The sequence below is a fragment of the Anas acuta genome, chromosome 4, assembly GCF_963932015.1.
Source record: "Anas acuta chromosome 4, bAnaAcu1.1, whole genome shotgun sequence".
NCBI classification, from domain to species: Eukaryota; Metazoa; Chordata; class Aves; order Anseriformes; family Anatidae; genus Anas; species Anas acuta.
This window is the reverse complement of record NC_088982.1, coordinates 41923037-41940935: the sequence shown is the minus strand read 5'-3', so window position 1 is coordinate 41940935 and position 17899 is coordinate 41923037. Positions and strand designations below refer to the sequence as shown.

The window sequence follows — 17899 nt, the reverse complement described above, 5'->3', positions numbered from 1 at the left end:
AGTTTGTTAAATGGCCAGGCTGAATCTCACCTGGTGCTGCCAAAGTAACACATAAGAAACAGCCATACCCTGGGTGTTCTGCCCAGGGCTCTCTACCTTGGGTACATTCAGAACAGGTTTTATCAAAGAAAGTGATGGAGTATGTTTACAGGAGAACAGACTTTGTCTGGTCCCACTCAAAGTCCCATGATTTCCTAGGGTGCTGGAAGGGAATTCAGTGTTGTGTTTTTTCCCAGTTCGGTTGCCACCCTCGTACACCGAGAGTCCAGCTTGCATGCACACACAGGTGTGTACACTGTTCTCCCAGGCAGTACATACAAAGTCTGCAACAGTGATCTACCTGCCCTTTACTCCTCATCTGACTTTCTTTAGATACAGGTTATAGTTTTACATTTCTGAATAAAATGAAGTGCTTCACCATGGGAAACTTATGTTTTGTTTTTTTTTGTCCTGGTCTTTGAATTTCTGAAGAATGTTTTTATGCCAAACCCGTTTTTATGGGCATATGTTGATTTTTGCTAGGCAGAGTTATAGGAAGTGACTAGACTGTGTGATCACCTTGTCTATCATACCTGCAGGTGGCTTTGAAAGGAAGACACATGTCAGAAGTGTAATTCGCTGTCAGAATGTAATTTATGAGACTGATGTCTATGTGAGAATGTTGTAGGAAATCAACATCATTTAGAAATGATTCTGAATTCTGTTTTCATTTTGAGGATTGTTAAGGTGATGTGCAAAATGTAGAATAATGTGGATCTGTGAAATCCTCAGTTTAACATCATTTACCCTCCTCCTGAACCAAGGTTGTCTGAGGAAGCTCTGACAGTGCTGTTTCAGTTGTCTCAGTATGTTTCTTAATGTATGTTCTATTGCTGTTAAAGATGTATTAAATGAAATCACATGAAACTTTTCAATGATCTAGCATAGAATAATTCCAATCAGAATGTTAAAAAATAGTATTTTCCCAAATTTTCCTGAACTAAGTTGCAAAAAAATCCCACTAACGTTGTTTGGTTCACCTTTCCTTCTTGCATCTTAAAAAATATAGCACAGTTCTAGCTTTAAAATAGTAATTAAGAGATCACCTGTCTGAAAACAAAGCCTGTCACTGTCTAGTTGTCATAACGAGAGAATAGCAATATGCCTTCAGTAGATCTCTCTTATTTTAACATTATTGAAATAAAAACTGAATATTTTCACTGTTAATTTTTCTACTATTTTTATTCTGAAAATGACGACACTTTTTTTTTTTTTTCTTTGCCTGATATTTGTATAGATGGTACGGTTAGTTGAATTAACTGCTTAGTTAGGAAGAGGTTCACTCCCTGTCTTTTTTAGAGTATCATCCTACAAATGCTTATATGCTTTACTTTGCATATGTGTGTAGTAGGGATTCAAGTGTATTGGTGGAACTATCATTTGAGGTTATAAAATAATCAACCAGGGATTGTTTTGCTTTTGTATTGTGGAATACCAAATGCTTTATTGGGACTTAACAATTAAATGTGTGCACATACTTCCAAGTTTTTATGCATAAAATAAAAGTATGTTAGCATGCAATATCTATGTTCTTGTAGATTCTAAGAAAAAGTTGAATATTAATGGTATGTTTTTATTTTGTAGCTTGGATCATCCTCCTCTGTGCCTTTTACATCTATATTCTCGCAGCTGTTTATGACTGTTGTAGTCCCCCTTATTATTGGACAGGTATGTCTTTTAAATATACATCCTTATTTAAAAAAATAAGATAAAGAAAGCGATCTTAAAGACAGACTGGCAACACTGTGTGCTCCACATAGGAAACAGCCTCAGGATAGTGAAGTCTAATATCAGAGAAAAGATGCTACAGTACTCCCTGGAGCCACATTGATCTTTGTGGAGATTGAGCATCTGTCCCTCACTACCACAAACATACACTACTGCATATCGAGAAGGGAGTTTGTGAACATAAAGCAGGAAAAATGGCAGCCCAGACTGTGAGAAATTCCAGCTCCATACAAATGAGCTTTGAGAATACTATATAGTCCTTTTGTCACATGCCCTTTGCCTGGATGATGAGGGAAGTTCTCCCTGTGTAGTATCTGCTATTAATTACAGGAATCAAAAATTCTCTACCTTAAAAATGTATATAAGAGCTAAACAGCCAGAAGTTAAGAAATAGTAAAATTAAGGCTGCTTGAGCCATTTAGCATATGCTTTATGATAAGGGTGGTAATTGTACAATCGCAAACTATTTTTTCTACATGACTCCTCCATCATTTGTAACACTGGATGGAGGGTATTCATGGAATAAGCAGCTGTTCAGTATTTCATTTTTTACGCATTATTCATATTGAAACACAAGGCCTTATTTTTCATGGTGTATGATTGAAATATTTCACCAAGTGCAAATATACTAATTACAATATAAGGTTTTCTCTAACACTTGTCTGTGGTATATGTTTTTTTCAGAAATATTAATATTATGTCTTTTCTTTCACTTTGTGGTGGGAAGTTGCTATATTAAGACCAAAAATCATAAGGAGTGTCCACTATATATTTTTTGGTTTTCCATACCAAAACACCTGGAGCCTAAATCTTTAATACTTGTCAGTATTTATTGTTCCCAGGCATTCAGAATTCATTGAGAGAACATCAGAGGAATTTGCCTGTAGTTCCAGAGGAGGACTGTTGCTGTCTCTGGAATCCAGAGTTTTGGTCTGGGGTCAGCAGGAACTTTCTTAATTTTGTAGAAAATTAAGAATCTCTCTCATTGCCTGTGCTATGTAGAACAGTGAATCAGTCTTGTATCAAGCTGTAATAGCACATCTCAAAATTGGCAGGTACTCTAACTTACTAAGGCCTTGTGAAGTTTGTTTCTTATGTGGTTAAAGAAGCAAACAAACAAAACAAAAAAATTAAGCTCTAATAAGACAATGAGCACAGTAAGTATAACAGTAGTCACAGCATCCATACCTACATGACCTGGTTGTTACCACGTCATGTGAAAAACGGACATACTGGTCTCCGTGACCCCGAAGGTTACAGAATTAGTTGCATACTTTCAGCTAAATGCCTAAGAACCTCCTTGTTAATTAGGACCACAAAGAATTGCTGATGAACATTCCTGTGTATCATATTCTTATCTTGTCAAAAATAAATCAAGTCCTTTTCAAAAGTGGAACGAACAAAATTAATTGAGTCCTTCAGTCCTGAAAGGTCCAAAACCTGGAAGTCTTTAGCTAGTTGCCTTAATTTCTTGCCTTAATTTCTAGGAAATATGAAGTTTGTGGGAAATCTGGATGGCAGCAGATCTAGGAATAAACTAACCTACAATGATAGAATATCAGCAATCTGCAGTGTGATGAGGATGGTGATGATGTTAGATTGCTAGATAAAATATAAAATTTCAAGAGGACTTTTGGCTTTATGTATATAATGGCATGTGACTTTGGAAAGATGTTATGAGAAATTGTTGTGTGAGTTGACTGTGGGCTGCAATCTTTAATGGCTACAACAAATAAGGGTAAGTAAGGTAAACTGAGCAGTAAGCATACAAAACAAATACTCTGAATGATCTTAAATTTAAAATCATAAACGTGATGAGACTTAACCAAGAACAGATGTGATTTAGGAGCTTTGAAAAAGACTAAAAGGAAAGAAAATAGAGAATCTTAAAGCTTATGTAACTCAATTGCATTTTGAATACTTTTTCTGAATACATTTCAGTAAGAAACAGAAATATGATTCTCCTTTACAATTGTTCGAAGTAGCATCTGGAAATAAATGATGAACAGAAATAGCTCACTTTCCTCTAAACAAAAAGACTTTGTTTTGAAAGTTACTGTACTTGATTATATCTATTTAGAGGATATGGAAGAGAGGAAATGCTAAGGGTAGGTGCAGATCAGAAATGCTAAGGATAGTTTGCATTGATTGTCTTGATTATGTAGAACTGTACGAAGGTAAGCCAACCTGCCCAGATGGGAATAGAAGCCATTTTTGAAGGCAGATACCCAAAAGTAACGTGCAGTAACTCAGGGAAAAAACAATAAGCAAGTAAAGCACTAACATCAGGAGGTGCGGGGATATGTCAGAGTACCCTTGATCCAGAGGTGGCACGGATCTGCTTTGAATTAAGTGGGAGGCTGTGCATTTCATGTGTGGACCACTGCTTGCTCACTCCTGGACTGTCGCACAACGCGTGGCGTAGCAACGTAGCAAAGCTTTGTGAATCACAGGCTGCTCACTCTGGGATTCCAGATGCATTAAGAGATAATGGCCCACAATTCATGAATGACAGTTTCAGCAATTACTTCTAATTTATCATTTCATGCCCTCAATTCCTTACCACGCAGAGCCACGCTGTTCAGCAGCACAGTCAGCACGAGGATGCCTGTTAAGGTTCCCTAGTAGCAAAGAGCTTGATTGGGAAAAACTGAGCTTGGAAGCTGCCTGCTTGGAGGAGGATTACTGCTCATCACCTTTCCGAACTCAGTTGTGATCAACAGAGGCTTTAAGCTCTCTCCACATCAGTGTAAAACAGAGGAGGCTGCTAAAGGGAGCATTTTCTAAGAGGGTTATTTTCCTTTAAAAAATCTCGCCTCTGGGAAAACCTGTGTTGCCTAAATGCTCGTTTCCTGAGCAGGCTGCAAAGCTGCCTGTTTGAGCAGCCCCCAAGGATACGAGCAAAGCAGATGAGGAGGTGCTTTTACATTTGTTTTGTGGTGGTATTTGCTTTATGGCAAAGCGTATCTAGAGTTTTGGTTGCTTGGCTGACTTGTCAGTTTTTTTTTAATGATGGCTGGTAGAAGGAAGTCACGATAGTGTAATCGATGCTTGTTTTCTGCTGTCTCTAACAATTTTTTAGCATGTGGCAAGACTGCTGTTGACAGGAGTCAAACATGCTTCTCTAGCCACTGAAAATTAAATGTGTAAAGGGCTGCAGGTACAGCCTCTGCTCAGGTGGTGACCGCCGTTTGATAGTTAAAGAGAGAACTGGTAAAGAAGGAAGATACTGTGTTATCTGGAAGCCACCAAGGCTCACAGGTTGCTGATGCATGATCTTTAATGAGGAGGGTTACTCTCTTCTTGGTCAGAGATGTTTGGGCTGTATGCAGTGGCCTGCCTCTGCTGCGTCCATAGATGTGTTTTGGTAGTAGGCAATATGATGTTGTACAAATCGATATGGATAGCACAATATTGCATTTGTATTTACAGAGTTAAAAATAAGACCCCCCTGAGAAGAGGTCTCAAAGAAAGATACAATCTATAACATTTTATAAAGACCTAATGGGCTATAAGCCTTGAAGATCTGTAGTGTGTAAGAACTTATTGTGCTCCACTCTTGAACACCTCTAAGGGGAATTTGAGAATACTTGTTACACAACAAACATGCTTAATAGATTGTTGTGGATAAGATCTTTGAATTTCTTCTGGTATCTTAAAGTTCTGATTTTTTTTTTTCTGGGCAGCAGAGTGCTGTAAAGTCTGATGAAGACTACTGCTGTCCTGAGCTGTCATCTTGCAGAAAAATAATTGTTTCCTTAGTTTTAGGTGTTGGTAATACTTTTAGGCAGCAAAATGTGTGGTTTCATAAAATGTCAAAACGGTTTCTTCCTGACCAGCTCTGAGAATTTGGCTGAAGACTGTTGTTTCTGTGCTTACTTTTGTCTTCTGAAGTGGCAGATAACAGGAACAGTGAAAGCCACTGCGATATTTCCTTTCCCCGTTTTGCAGACTTTCTCCATTCTCTACACCTAAGTGCTTATGACAGACTTATTTTATGTTTTATATTAAAGAGCGATTTATGATTAAATGTTAATGAAATAGAATTTTCACTGTGCTTTCATTATATTCTACTAGTTTGAACATTTTTCAAAGCAGCACACCAAAACCCACTGTTTTCTATGAATAAATAATAAAAAGCTTGTCTGTACATTATCATTCATGCATTCTCTAGTTGCCCCATTGGTAATTTGTCTGCCAGCGTAAAGTGGGCACTTCATATTAAACAGGCCTTAACTAAAGCTAAAATTAATGTTATGATTCTAGTAGTTCTTCTTCCCAAATCTATAAAATGAAGCCAGTTGAACAGAAATCCTAGCTGAACGTAGTCACACTAAAAATCCTGATGTTCTACAAGTAAAGGATTTTAAGTGCCTTCTGCGTCATTGCCCAGAATGTTCCAGAGGAACCCTCTCAGCATTTTGGAGGTGTGTTTATAAATGCAACTTAAAAAGAGTGCTACTTTGCAATACAAGTTGTCAGTGAAATTGAAGCTAAAAGACTTAGCAATGGATTTATTTTTAAAGAATAAGAAATCAAAAGGGAAGGTCATGTAGCAGTTACTAGTGAGCAGGAGGAGCCATTCACCAAACATAATGTTTGTATATTGTGGAGAGGGGAAGCAATACTCAAAGAAACTGTCATAAAAAGCGAGCAGTGTCAAATGCTTTTGTTCTTGTAACTTATACAGAAGAAACCCTGCTTTTTCTTCAGACTCTGGGGAGTTGCAGGGAGGAGGAGGAAGAATGCCGTCCTGGGAAACGAGTGCTTCTGGAAGCTTGTTGCAGAAAACTGAGATGGCAGATAAACGTTTGTACCACAGTGCATTCCCTACTGACACTTGACTCAAATAGGGAACAGAACCTAATCCCTACAGAAATATGAAGAAAGTAACATACCGCTGTTACAGACTCACTTCACGTTTCTTGCCATGTTGCATCTGTTCTTAATGTTTTAAAGCAACAGTTGTAAATTGCTCCAAAATGTGAAAGTTAATTTTCAAAATGGCCTCATACGGGCTTTATAAAGATTGGTTTGAAGGTGTATATGTGTCAGGAGTTACCTCTTGGCAGTAAATTGATGGGAAGAATGGAATAAAGTAGCTTTTAGATGAATTTGGTAAGCTGAGGAAAGAAAACAAGAGGCTTGTAAATATTTACTTTCCAGATTGCAAAAATAATTTTGTGGTTTTCTTTCCTAGCTTCAGAAAAGAAAAACTAAATTAGATTGCATGCTCTAAAATAAGTGCAGATCTGACATCTGTTGATGTCCTAGAAGCTACGGAATGGTGTGTGAGCTGGTACAAAGCTTGGGCCTTTATAACAACATATAGGGTAGGTGAGAATGCACACCTGGACACAGGTACTGCCCCAGACAGATGGTCTGGGCAGGGTCTGGCTGCACCGATGTGAGCTCTGCTCTGGAAAAAGGGTCTGTGCATTTGAACTGCAATATGGACCTTGGAGGCATGGAGGGCTATGATAATACATAAATCTGAGAAGTTGCAACTTACCTATATTATTTCTTACAACTCATATAATCTCCCTTCTATCCCAGTTTCTAATGCTTCCTAGTGGTTTTCACGATCTCTGTCTTCTTCGTTCACTTTCTTTATTAATTTTTCAGGATATTCCCCCCTTTCATGTTTTCCAGCTTCACTTCAGTAGTTCCCAGTATTCCATGCAGACTTCTTTCTTAGTTTGCCATCACTATGTAAGAAGGGATGTTGAGAAGTCATAGAACTGTTACAGGTATCCTTTGGGCCTGACTGATAGCTTTTCAAAATAAAATGTTGCTTTGCAAAGTTCTGTTGCTATAAGTAATAGTTAGGAGTGAGTTAGTAATCTTACCTCAAAACACAAAATAAATAAGGCAACTGCAGCATTTAGGGATGGTGATAAATCCAGCATTGGTTCAGCTTGTTTCCTTGTGCATTTCAACACAAGGAAGAAGTGGCTTGCATTTCTTTGTTGAATTGTTAAAGCCCAGGGGTTTTGTCCAGGTATTTTGAAGTCCATACCAACAGCTAAAAAAGAATAGGAACAAAAGTGCAGTAAAAATGTTGTCGATTCTCTTAAAGGCTAAATCAGTCCCAAAGAATTGATAAATTCAGAAAAAAAAAAAAAAACTGCTTTGCATAATGATGCAAATATCAAGAAATACTCTTGTAGGAACAGAAGAAGTGACTTCATAACCATTTCCCCTAGTTTGTCATTTCAGGGGTTACCAAAAAAAAAAAAAAAAAAAGTTAAAGACCTAGGTAGGTTTTAAAAGATGTACTTTATTACATATGTCAGAGATGGCTCCATTGCATATTTGTTGGTGGGGGAAAAAACCTCCTTGCTCTGTTTAGTTCAATTAATAATGAACATTAATGAATTACATCGCTTATGACATTTTTAAAAAAATCTTGCCTGTCCAGCATGTGAGCAGGCAGGTGGAAACAGTCTAACTGTATTTTACTGATGGATTTATCTAGGTATATAGTGTGGCTTGTGAAGGTATAATAAGATAAGTGAATTGTTTTTCTATAATGTATCTCCTACTATTTTCATGTAAGATTTTTTTAATGAATGAGTCTTATTTACCTGCTTTCCTGGAAGAGCAGATCGTGTTTGTACAGGGCACCTTAAGTGAATTAAGCAGATGAGCAGTTAGCCCATTTGCTTGGGAAGAGTGGTTGAACAAGAAGGTATGGCAGGATACTGAGCAGTCTAGAGGAAAAATACTCTAGATGTAACCAGTCTGGTAGAAGAACTAATTTGAAATGGACATATGACTGTTAATTCATGTATTATTACATTCTGTTGTTGCTGGAAAATAAATTCAGGGCAAGAGGAAATTTTGAGCCTGGAATTGTGCTTCAAAGTGAATTTGAGCCAATGCCTTTTCAAGAACCTTTGGAGGTTACCAGGACCAAGGCAGCAGGAGGTGGTTGCCTGGACACATTTTTGTTTAGTTACTACCTAACTTTCATGGTTGTGTTTTTTTTTTTCAGCATCTCTCATAATACAGTTTATTTATAAAATGTCACCTTATATTAAATTTTATTTCTCTTCCTCTCTTTTCTCTGCTGAGCTGCAGTTTGAGGGAAAGATTCACCACATCTGTGTTTTCGCATGCAACCTCTGGGTCAGCCATCAGGAATTCCTGCACTTTTGAGGCCGGCATGTGAATCTGCATGAAAATCCGTGCAGTTCTTTGTGCTTAAATGGATCACTACCACAGGCCCAGAGGCCACAAGCTCTCCTTGTAGAAGTAATTCTGCAGGAGTCTCAGCAGGGACAGGGGTTGCCAGGCCTTTTGTACCTTATGAGTTGTACCTTAAAAATTGTGCATGCTTTCTCTGAGGTGGTAACATCCTGCAGAATTTCCCAGTCTAAAGTATCTTTTTTAAGTGCTCTTACATTTCACAGTGATTATTTTTCCAACATCTCTGCCCTTTCTTCCGTCCCTTAACAATGCATTTTTTTAATTACATTTCTTATGTGAGGAATTCCCTTTCACTAGGATCTGTGGATTTATTGCACCTAAAGAGTACTGTCCTTTTTGCTCTTTTTCATCAGTGTGCCAGTCTGATGCATCTGTTTTGGATGTCAGTCCTTCACATTTCTGCTCCAGGCTGTGAGTTCATCTGTTCACGGGAATATCACTTCAGACATTTTCTCAAGTGCTTGTCTCTGGTGCTTGTCCCTCTCTTGTCCCCCCTTGTAGTGGTGTGTACTTCAAAATTGTGGGATCTATCATTTCAGCTAAGAAGCAGCACCCCAGCATAGTGCTCGAGTCTGGCGTATTTGCATAACATGCAAAAGTCATTGTCGTATCTCTCTCTGCAGACAAATGGAACTTAACATTTCTGCCAGGCTCCAACTTTACCTAGCAGGTTCTTTATTTAATCATTTCAACCTGTGTTGTTCGTGGCTTTTCAACCTCTATTAGACTTGTTGTCAGTGTGTGCTGTCGCCACAGAGCTGCCGGGTTCCCTGGCTGATTCTGTACTAGTGTGTGTTGTCTGTGTTGTATTTGTGGGATTTGCCAAGATGTGTAGTGAAATAATTAGCTTGTTTTGTTTAAGCTCCTATATTTTAACACTGGAAAGTTATAGGGTTAAGAATTAAAAGGCTTTCAAAGTATTCTTGTCCTCAAACAACTCTGCAGGGCATGAATAAGTAACAAATAGATTGTTTTTCAGTCAAAATGAATCAGCTGATTTGAGCTTCCCTGATAAAAAATCTAGTTGAGCTCTTACAAATACCTGTAGGGTTATTTTTTCTCCTCTTAAATTATATAAGAATTTGGGTTACGTGGAATCAATGATTTTAGGCTGAATCCACCTCAGAAATTCTAGATTTTTTTGAACCTGTGTGAGAATCAAAAGGTATTGTATACAGTGTTAGAGAGGATGGACTTAACGGTGTTTTTACAATCTATGTGTAGCATGATGCTGGGTTGATCTGATGATTTTCTAAAGCCACAGTTTAATTCTTCAGAATCTGATTACATCTTTGTTGTTGTTGTAGTAGTTTTATATAAAGTGCAATAAAAACCCATAGTGGTAGTTATGCTCGCTCATTCACAGTAGTTGCAGACTCAGTGAAGGTGGATATCTAAAGAAGGTGTCAGCTGATTGAAGATTTTGAGGAAGTACAACTTGCAGCTTTAAAATATTTTTCCTTTCTTTTATACATCTATGTGCATTAAATACGTGTATGAAGTTCATATTGTCATGTACATTGTATTTATACCTTGTACAGACACAAGGTTATAGGTCTCATAATAAATACCTCCAGTTAATTATACCTGAGGCATAATCAACCATAAGTTTTCTTTTTTCAGCACCTCATTAATGAGCATGGTGGAAGGACCATGAGTATGTTGTCTCAACTAGCTTGTCTTTTTCCCCAAAGTGACCTTAATTTAAGTTATAATAGGAATTATTTTTAACTTCCTTAGAAAAAACTCACTTTAGAGGTGAAAATCTGTGCTTATTGCTTGCAAAGTCTCGAATAGGCTCATCTGGTCTTCCCAGTTGACCTCTGTCACGCTGCACACTGAATTTCTGCACGCAGCTGTCCTGGCTCCCCTCCATCAGCGTGGCAGTATGTTCCTACCTGCTGGCCTGTAGGGAGCTGCCTGCTGGACTCCTCTCAGTGCTCTTTCAGAAGTTTGGCTGCATCCCTGAGTTGTGTTCTCTCTTTAACATCTGGCAAGTGTGAAATTTTAAAGTTGTGTTTTCACTGAGGTGCTGAGCTTCTTGTGTGTTTTCCTGTAAATCTCTTATTCTTCATCAGCAGGAAGCTTACAAGTACTGTGAGGTGAGCACTGGGCTTCAGCCTGCTTAGCTTTTTGTGAACCTCATGCACAAAGTTTTTAGTGGGTGCCCTGCCATGTGGCTTACCAAGCCTATTTTCCGTGGTTACCGGGATAGGGGCTTACAGGACTTCTCTGCTGAGAAATTTGCAAACAAGCTGGGAAGGCAGTGAGGAAAGCTGACAGCTCTGAGGTCAATCCTGTGGCTTTGGCGGTTAGTGTGTGAAAAGGTCCTGTGGTAGCTTTGGTGACGATGTTTTGATATTAATCTTGAATACCTCTAAAATGCTCTGTATTGTTAAACTGATAGGGGTGTTGCTTATTAATGGTACCACTATGGGAAGGTAATGAGACACCTTTAGAGCCTTCTTGGTAGAGTTGTTTCAGGATCTTGTGCTATTATTTCTGAAAGAGTATGGTAACAGAGAGTATCGGGAAGTCTCAGGAGAAATTAGGCAAGATAATGGGATCACTGAAAAATTAACAGAAGTCACAGCTATATGAGAAAAGCTTTAAAAAGTTTTTTCAAACCATATAAAGTAAAGAGAAAAAATGAAAGCGACTCCCCAGGCAGGGCTGAAATAGATGTATTGTATCTGCTGATGCGTAGTCCTGTAGTGTTTGGCATAATTTGAAAGTTGAATTTCCTTTAAAATTTATAGTTGTTTCTAAAAAAAAAAAAAAATCTTGAAAAACAACTTCAGATTCAATTTCCTGAAATTGCAAAAGTTAGGCTAAGTAGAGTAGTTTTGCTTGTTTTCATGTGTTAATTCTCGTATTCTGAAAGTGTGCAAATGGCATTTGTCTTTGGATTTACAAAAACTCTAGATATTCAGAGTTTGAATTATTTAAACTCCCACAACACATGCACTTTTGCTTTTCAAGCTTGAGTTATAATTTAATTAAAAACTTCTGGTGCATCGCTAGCTATTTAAATATTAAAATGTTCCATGGATCACTTTCGATTATCTACCGTCATGAAATTCCTGAAGATGTCAGATTTTTAAGATTCCCAAAGTTGCACTTGGAATTGTCTGTTGATGCAAAGGGGACTGTGATAATTACATACATCCATTAGTATCAGCAGAGGAGATAAACTTTGGGGAGGCTTAATGGGCATGTCTCGGTGACAGCTAGCAAAGAACATTTGGCATGATTAAGGATGGATTTGAATGTACTTGAAAATATACTCTCATTATGGACGCCCAGTGGAAGTTGCACTACAAATGTTAAATTCCCCAGAAGAAGAGTTGTGTGGCAGGGAAGCTTTGAAATCCACTGTGGCCGTCATCCAAATTACTCTCTTCTCTTTGTGTCTTTCCGCTGTCAGATTCACTTTGTGATGCCCAACTTGGCTCCCTGCATCTTTGAAAAGAGGCAACCTGTTGATTTCTGTGTTTCAGATTGTCCGAAGATACATCAGGGACTGGCTTGAAAGGAAGAAGCCTCCATTTGGCGCTATCAGCAGCTGTGTGCTCCTGATGATCATCTACACCACATTCTGTGATACTTTCGCCAATCCAAATATCGACCTTGACAAATTTAGCTTGATCGTCATAGTGTTCATAAGTAAGTTCAGTCATAAAACTTCTCATTTATCAGTGATTCATGGGTGCAATGAGCTATAGGTATTGCAAAGGATGGGGCTGGGGTAATGCTGAAATGGGGCTAGAACTTGTACTTTTAATGTGTCTAGCAAAATAGATTACCAGGCTTCTTAGGGGCTGGATGCTTTTAGGAGATTGAGTAAGCATTTTGGTAAGGGTGAACACTGCTACTTAGGTGTTCCTGAGACTACTCAGTGGACCTTGCCTTGTAAAGGGGCATGGCATTACTTTCCAAGTGTTTCTGACTGTTCTGATTTGTCTTCTTGTTTTTTAAACAGCCATATTTGCACAAATGATACATTCCAAGCAGAAAGGAAATATCTGGGTTTAAGCTGTTATTCAAAAGCATTGTCAAAACTTTTAAATAGTTCCTGACCATGTTACAAACCTAGAAACTAGTTGGGAGTTCGAAGGTGTTGATACATTTCTGTGGATGAACACATTTGGTGCAGAGTTTGTTTTAGAAGCACTCTATTCATTCAGCCTTAAATAATGCACACATGAGAATAGACTGCTGGTATCTTTGCCATCAGTTAAAAATACACTTGCAGATCACTACCTCCCAGGGAAGGGCAGTGGTATACAGGCACTGTCTTCTCTCCCTGTAGGTATTTCCTGTCTTGCTTCAGACTGTGCAGAGACAGGAGTTTATTTGCTTGAAGCAGAGGTAACTGCAGTATAAATCATATCTTATGTTTTCTAAAATCAGTGCATCACTTTCCTGAAGTATGTGTACGTGCACATGTTTCTACCTAATAAGAATCATTTATATTATATAAATCCAACCTTCACTGAAGTCAGTGGGAAATTTGCCCCTGCACTTTGTGGGTCACTTTTTATTCGTATTACATGTTCTAGTTGTGGCTTTTTTTTTATCATGAAACACTGTGTGTGTGTAAAATATTACATGGAATTATAACTGGTACTGCGTAACTGCTTTATTCTGAAAGCAAAGAAAGAAGCCATTCTAACAAGCTTTTGCAAAACAGAGGAAATGCTTGTTTGCACAGGCACCTGAGAAGGACCACATGTGCTTAAATCAGTGTAGGGTTGTCAAAGAAAAAGAGGGACATGGAAATCTCCAACTCTGACATAAAATGCAGAGAAACAGAATAAAGTAATTTTGTTGCTGTGATGACCACTACATTGAAAAAAAGTTGCCTTTGAGATAAAAAGGCATGCTTTTCCTTGAACAGCTGTAGAGTGGTTGCTTTCATTGCCTTTCTTCTACTTTCTTTTTGCAGAGATAGCTCTGCATTTGTGCTATGTGTAATTAGGTACACCACTTGCAGTGCAGTGCATTAAAATGATTATATATACATTTTTATTTCCAGTGTGCATAATTGGAGTTTCTTAGTACAAATATTAATGTAAGCCTTGAAACTGCTAGGAGCATATTAGGCATTTGTTTTTGCTAAAACATTTATAAAACTGAATGATAAGGAAGTTGTGGAGGTAAGTATGTCTGCTATATTCTAGAAAAAAGTTTTTGAACCTACATTGGATGTGTTGGCTGGATGCGTGTGTTATGTTATTACCAGGATGTGAAATTACCACAAAGATTTTGAGATGAAACTGCATTTATTATTCTGCTGATGAATGTTGTCATGGAATTTTTATGTTAATATGCTAGCCACAGCAAAATATGCACGAGGGATAATCGGTAGTAACACATGCATATTGCTTTACAGAGGTATACGTATTAAGGGATTTTTTTTTTCTGTGCATATTAAATTAATGGACTTGGCTGCAGAAATATTGTAATTGGGGAACAATGGATTGCTTCCGTAGTTCACGAAGGAAGTATTAAGTGCATGCTGAGGTGACATTTATACATCCTAGGAAACGTTATGTAAGAGAATGGAAAATGTCACTGGTAATAGCTAATATCCCTGCCATGTTGCCCAGTTATAAACTGGGGTCAAAATCAAATGCATTGTCTTGGCTTGCACTACCCTCAGGGACACATTAGCCTTATTGCATTCACAAGTTTTGCAAGGAGAAGGGAGAGGACTCATCCCCAGATTCTGCTGAAAGTAAAAAGCCTTCCCCCCAGCACGCTCCCCCTGAAAAGGGCCGTACAGGTCATAGGGCTTCTCCTCCAGCTCTGCGGGGAGTTCCTGCCCTCCAGCGCGGAGCTGGTCTCTGCAGCCCCAGCAGCTACTTGCAGCACAGCTGGGAAGCCGCCTCTGCTCCCTGAGCTCATTCCCCGCATCTCTGCAGATCGAGTGAGGGCTCTGCGTGTCCCAGAACCCCTGCGGGCATCACGTGAGCTGGCAGAGAGGAGACCTCCCCTCAGGATGCACAAAACCCATCCACACTTACAAAGTTGACTGAGCTTGAACGAACAGCTGCTTTGTCTGATGTATGCTGCCCAGTTCAGGAATTAGCCTTTGTCTCTGAGGGAATTAAATGTGTATGATTATCTCCTGTTAATAGTGATCATTCATCAGGAGAGTAATATACCCACTGCGTGAGAATATTTATTGCAATCACGCTTACACATTGTACTTTCTTCTGTTAAATAGAAAGGGGCTGCATTTAAACACTTGGCAACCAGAGCACATCCAAGAGGTTTTATGTTGTTGATCCCATAAGCAAAACTAGTGAAAACAGATGTGCAGCATGCAACAGTGAATTCTCTGTAATTCATTGTGTAGCCAAGAACTTGTGTAGCCAGAATACCAGCTCTGTCTTGGATGTGATGATACATACTGTTCTTGCAGACATGATTGTCCTAATCACCAGCCTTTAAAGGCTGTCTGTCTGTCACTGGATTTCTCTCAATTGACTCAGTCCAGCCTACCTTCTGATCTGTTGTGTGAGTGCAAGAGGCGCATACACTGCACTCACAGAGATTTAAATGACCTTCACTTCTGTGATGTAAGTCCAATTTTACCTTGTTTCTCTTTCAGTATTTTCTGTTCAGATGAGCTTCATGTTTTTGACCTTCCTCTTCTCTACAAGGTAAATGAGTGTCCTACAACAGAATGCTTTAATATTTTTGTGTGATATTTTGGTTTTGTGTGATACAAAAATGTGCAAGCACAGGTTTCTGAATAGGGGTGACCTCATTTTGATATTTCATATTGTCCTTACTGCATTTTCTGTTAGCATTTCATAGACTAAGAGAGCAGGACCTGAATTCTGTCCTTTCTTGTGTGTTAATTACAGAGTTATTAAATCTCAATCAATCACTGCTATACCTCATCCACTGAAAAAAAATGGATTTGCACAGATGTCACTGAAGGTATAATTTGCCCTGCAGACATGCTGATGACATATGAGAGAGAGAACTCAGTTTGACTTTTTACATCTCAAGATACATTTGCTGGGCTGGCAATCCACTCTTCTCTGTATATGTCAAATCTGTTACATTTATATGGTGACTCTTAAAAGACAGTTGACCCAAACTAACATTGGTATAGGTATTCTTTTTCTTTTTAAATATCAACTAAGAAGAACAGTTGTATGTTCACTTCTCAAAAAATAGTACTATGAGACTGGTGATAGCTGAAGGCTTAGTGCATCACTTGAGCTAGTTAGAATATCCAGCACTGTCCTCTGATTTGTGCTTCCTGGAGTATTTTCCTCAGCAGCACTCTGCTGAACGTGAAGTGTCACAATACAGCAGGCTCCAGACATATGCTTTATATAAATTATACAATATCTGGAAGGGGGAATCATAAAGAAAGGTGCCATGTCTTACAGCTACTTATGCTTTTTTTAGTGCCACAAGGAAATTTCTCTGTGACAAGGTCATACTGTGACCTTGGAAGACAATTTTATATAACTTTTGAATGGCTATACTTGATCTGGAGGCAAGATCTGCCCCAACTGTAAAATCTAAAGTGCTGTAAGTAGTAACCAGTTCAGACAGTATGATAAATATTTAGGATCTCAGAAAATCATTCCAAATTTGGACCAAAGAGTGATCCATTAACCAGTCATAGACCTCTGCATGTCATTTTTCCACCTTTTCTGGCATTGCTTCCAATGTGTAAACCTTTAGATGAAGTTTTTCTCTGAAGTGGAAGATAATGACGTGTTCTAAGCAATGTTTATAGTGTAGACTCAGTTTGCTGTCTAAATTGAGCATCTTGTAACCGTTACATACCAGGAAAGAAAATCATAGGGTTTTTTTTGTTTTGTTTTGTTTCTTCACAGAGGCAAGCCAGCCACTGCTGTGATATAGCATGTTTGCAAAAATAGCCCTGGCTGGAGTAAAATTTGTCCTACATACTGTATTCCTCTCTTTCACACAGGAGCATATTCAGTACATAGTTTGCAACAACTGAGAAACAATTCTTCGTAAAAAAAATAAATCAAACACTACTGTTCATTTGTGGGTAGAATTATTTCTGTCACTAGAACTGATCAAAGTGATGTGAACTTGCATATGGATCCTCAAAGTAATATATTTGATTGATGATGTTTTAAGAAGGTTTTTGCTATTAGAGGTTATTAAAACTCTTTCTTTTCTAGGAATGACTCTGGTTTCACACCAGCAGACACAGTGGCTATAATTTTCTGTTCCACACACAAATCCCTCACCCTTGGTAAGTCAGAAGATAAGCTTTTGAGCAAAATAACAGTAACACTCATAGCCTGTTTTGTTGAAGAGGAAATAAAAGTAGTTGTTTGCTGGCTTTTCTGCTTAAATGTTTTTCATTTCAGTGTGGCAAGTAATGCTACCAGTATGATATTAATCGTAGGATAATATTTTTTCATACATAAAATAAATGGTTATTACAGGACACGCAATGTAATCTTCTCAGCTCAGATTTCAGGTATATCATTAAGACCTTATGGAAACCTGGATTTTTCTTTCTGTTCTTATATTGTTGTTCTGTTGCCTATTCCGATATTGATAAAATTTCAGCTTTGTTACTAAAAATATTCTAAGGTATATCTTCACAGTCTCACAATAAATTCCTTAAACCTCAAAACTAGGATGCAGAAGTGAAAACAAAGCATGTAGTGTATTCAGTAATCACAAACAGATAATATAGTCTTTTACTTAACATGAGCGAAATGTCTGTGTTTAAGTCTGCACATTTTGGGGGGCAGTGTTTTAATTATTAGAATTAATTTATCAAAATATTATTGAGATATTTGTCATTTAAAATCTCTTAGTGATAAGATGTTCTAAAGTCACAAAATACTGTCTCAGAGTCCTGCTTAGCCTCACTTGATACTGCTTCATTCATTATGTT

At 38.1% G+C, this 17899-nt stretch overlaps 1 protein-coding gene across 9 annotated transcripts in view; it reads left to right on the top strand.

Moving 5' to 3' along the window:
- SLC10A7 (solute carrier family 10 member 7) overlaps positions 1 to 17899 on the top strand; it is a 144696-nt gene that overhangs the window by 104968 nt on the left and 21829 nt on the right. For 3 of the 9 annotated variants that reach the window (XR_011096147.1, XM_068680889.1, XM_068680888.1), the window contains 4 exons: positions 1624 to 1707; positions 12480 to 12645; positions 15599 to 15650; positions 17169 to 17242. Coding sequence is in view for 4 of the 9 variants with exons in the window: in XM_068680889.1 (XP_068536990.1) it covers positions 1624 to 1707; positions 12480 to 12645; positions 15599 to 15650; positions 17169 to 17242 (376 nt within the window). In the remaining 5 variants the exon portion in view is untranslated. Of the gene's footprint in view, positions 1 to 1623; positions 1708 to 12479; positions 12646 to 15598; positions 15651 to 17168; positions 17243 to 17899 lie in introns of those variants that run through there. The other 6 variants (XM_068680891.1, XM_068680890.1, XR_011096149.1 and 3 more) reach the window with 5 other exon arrangements.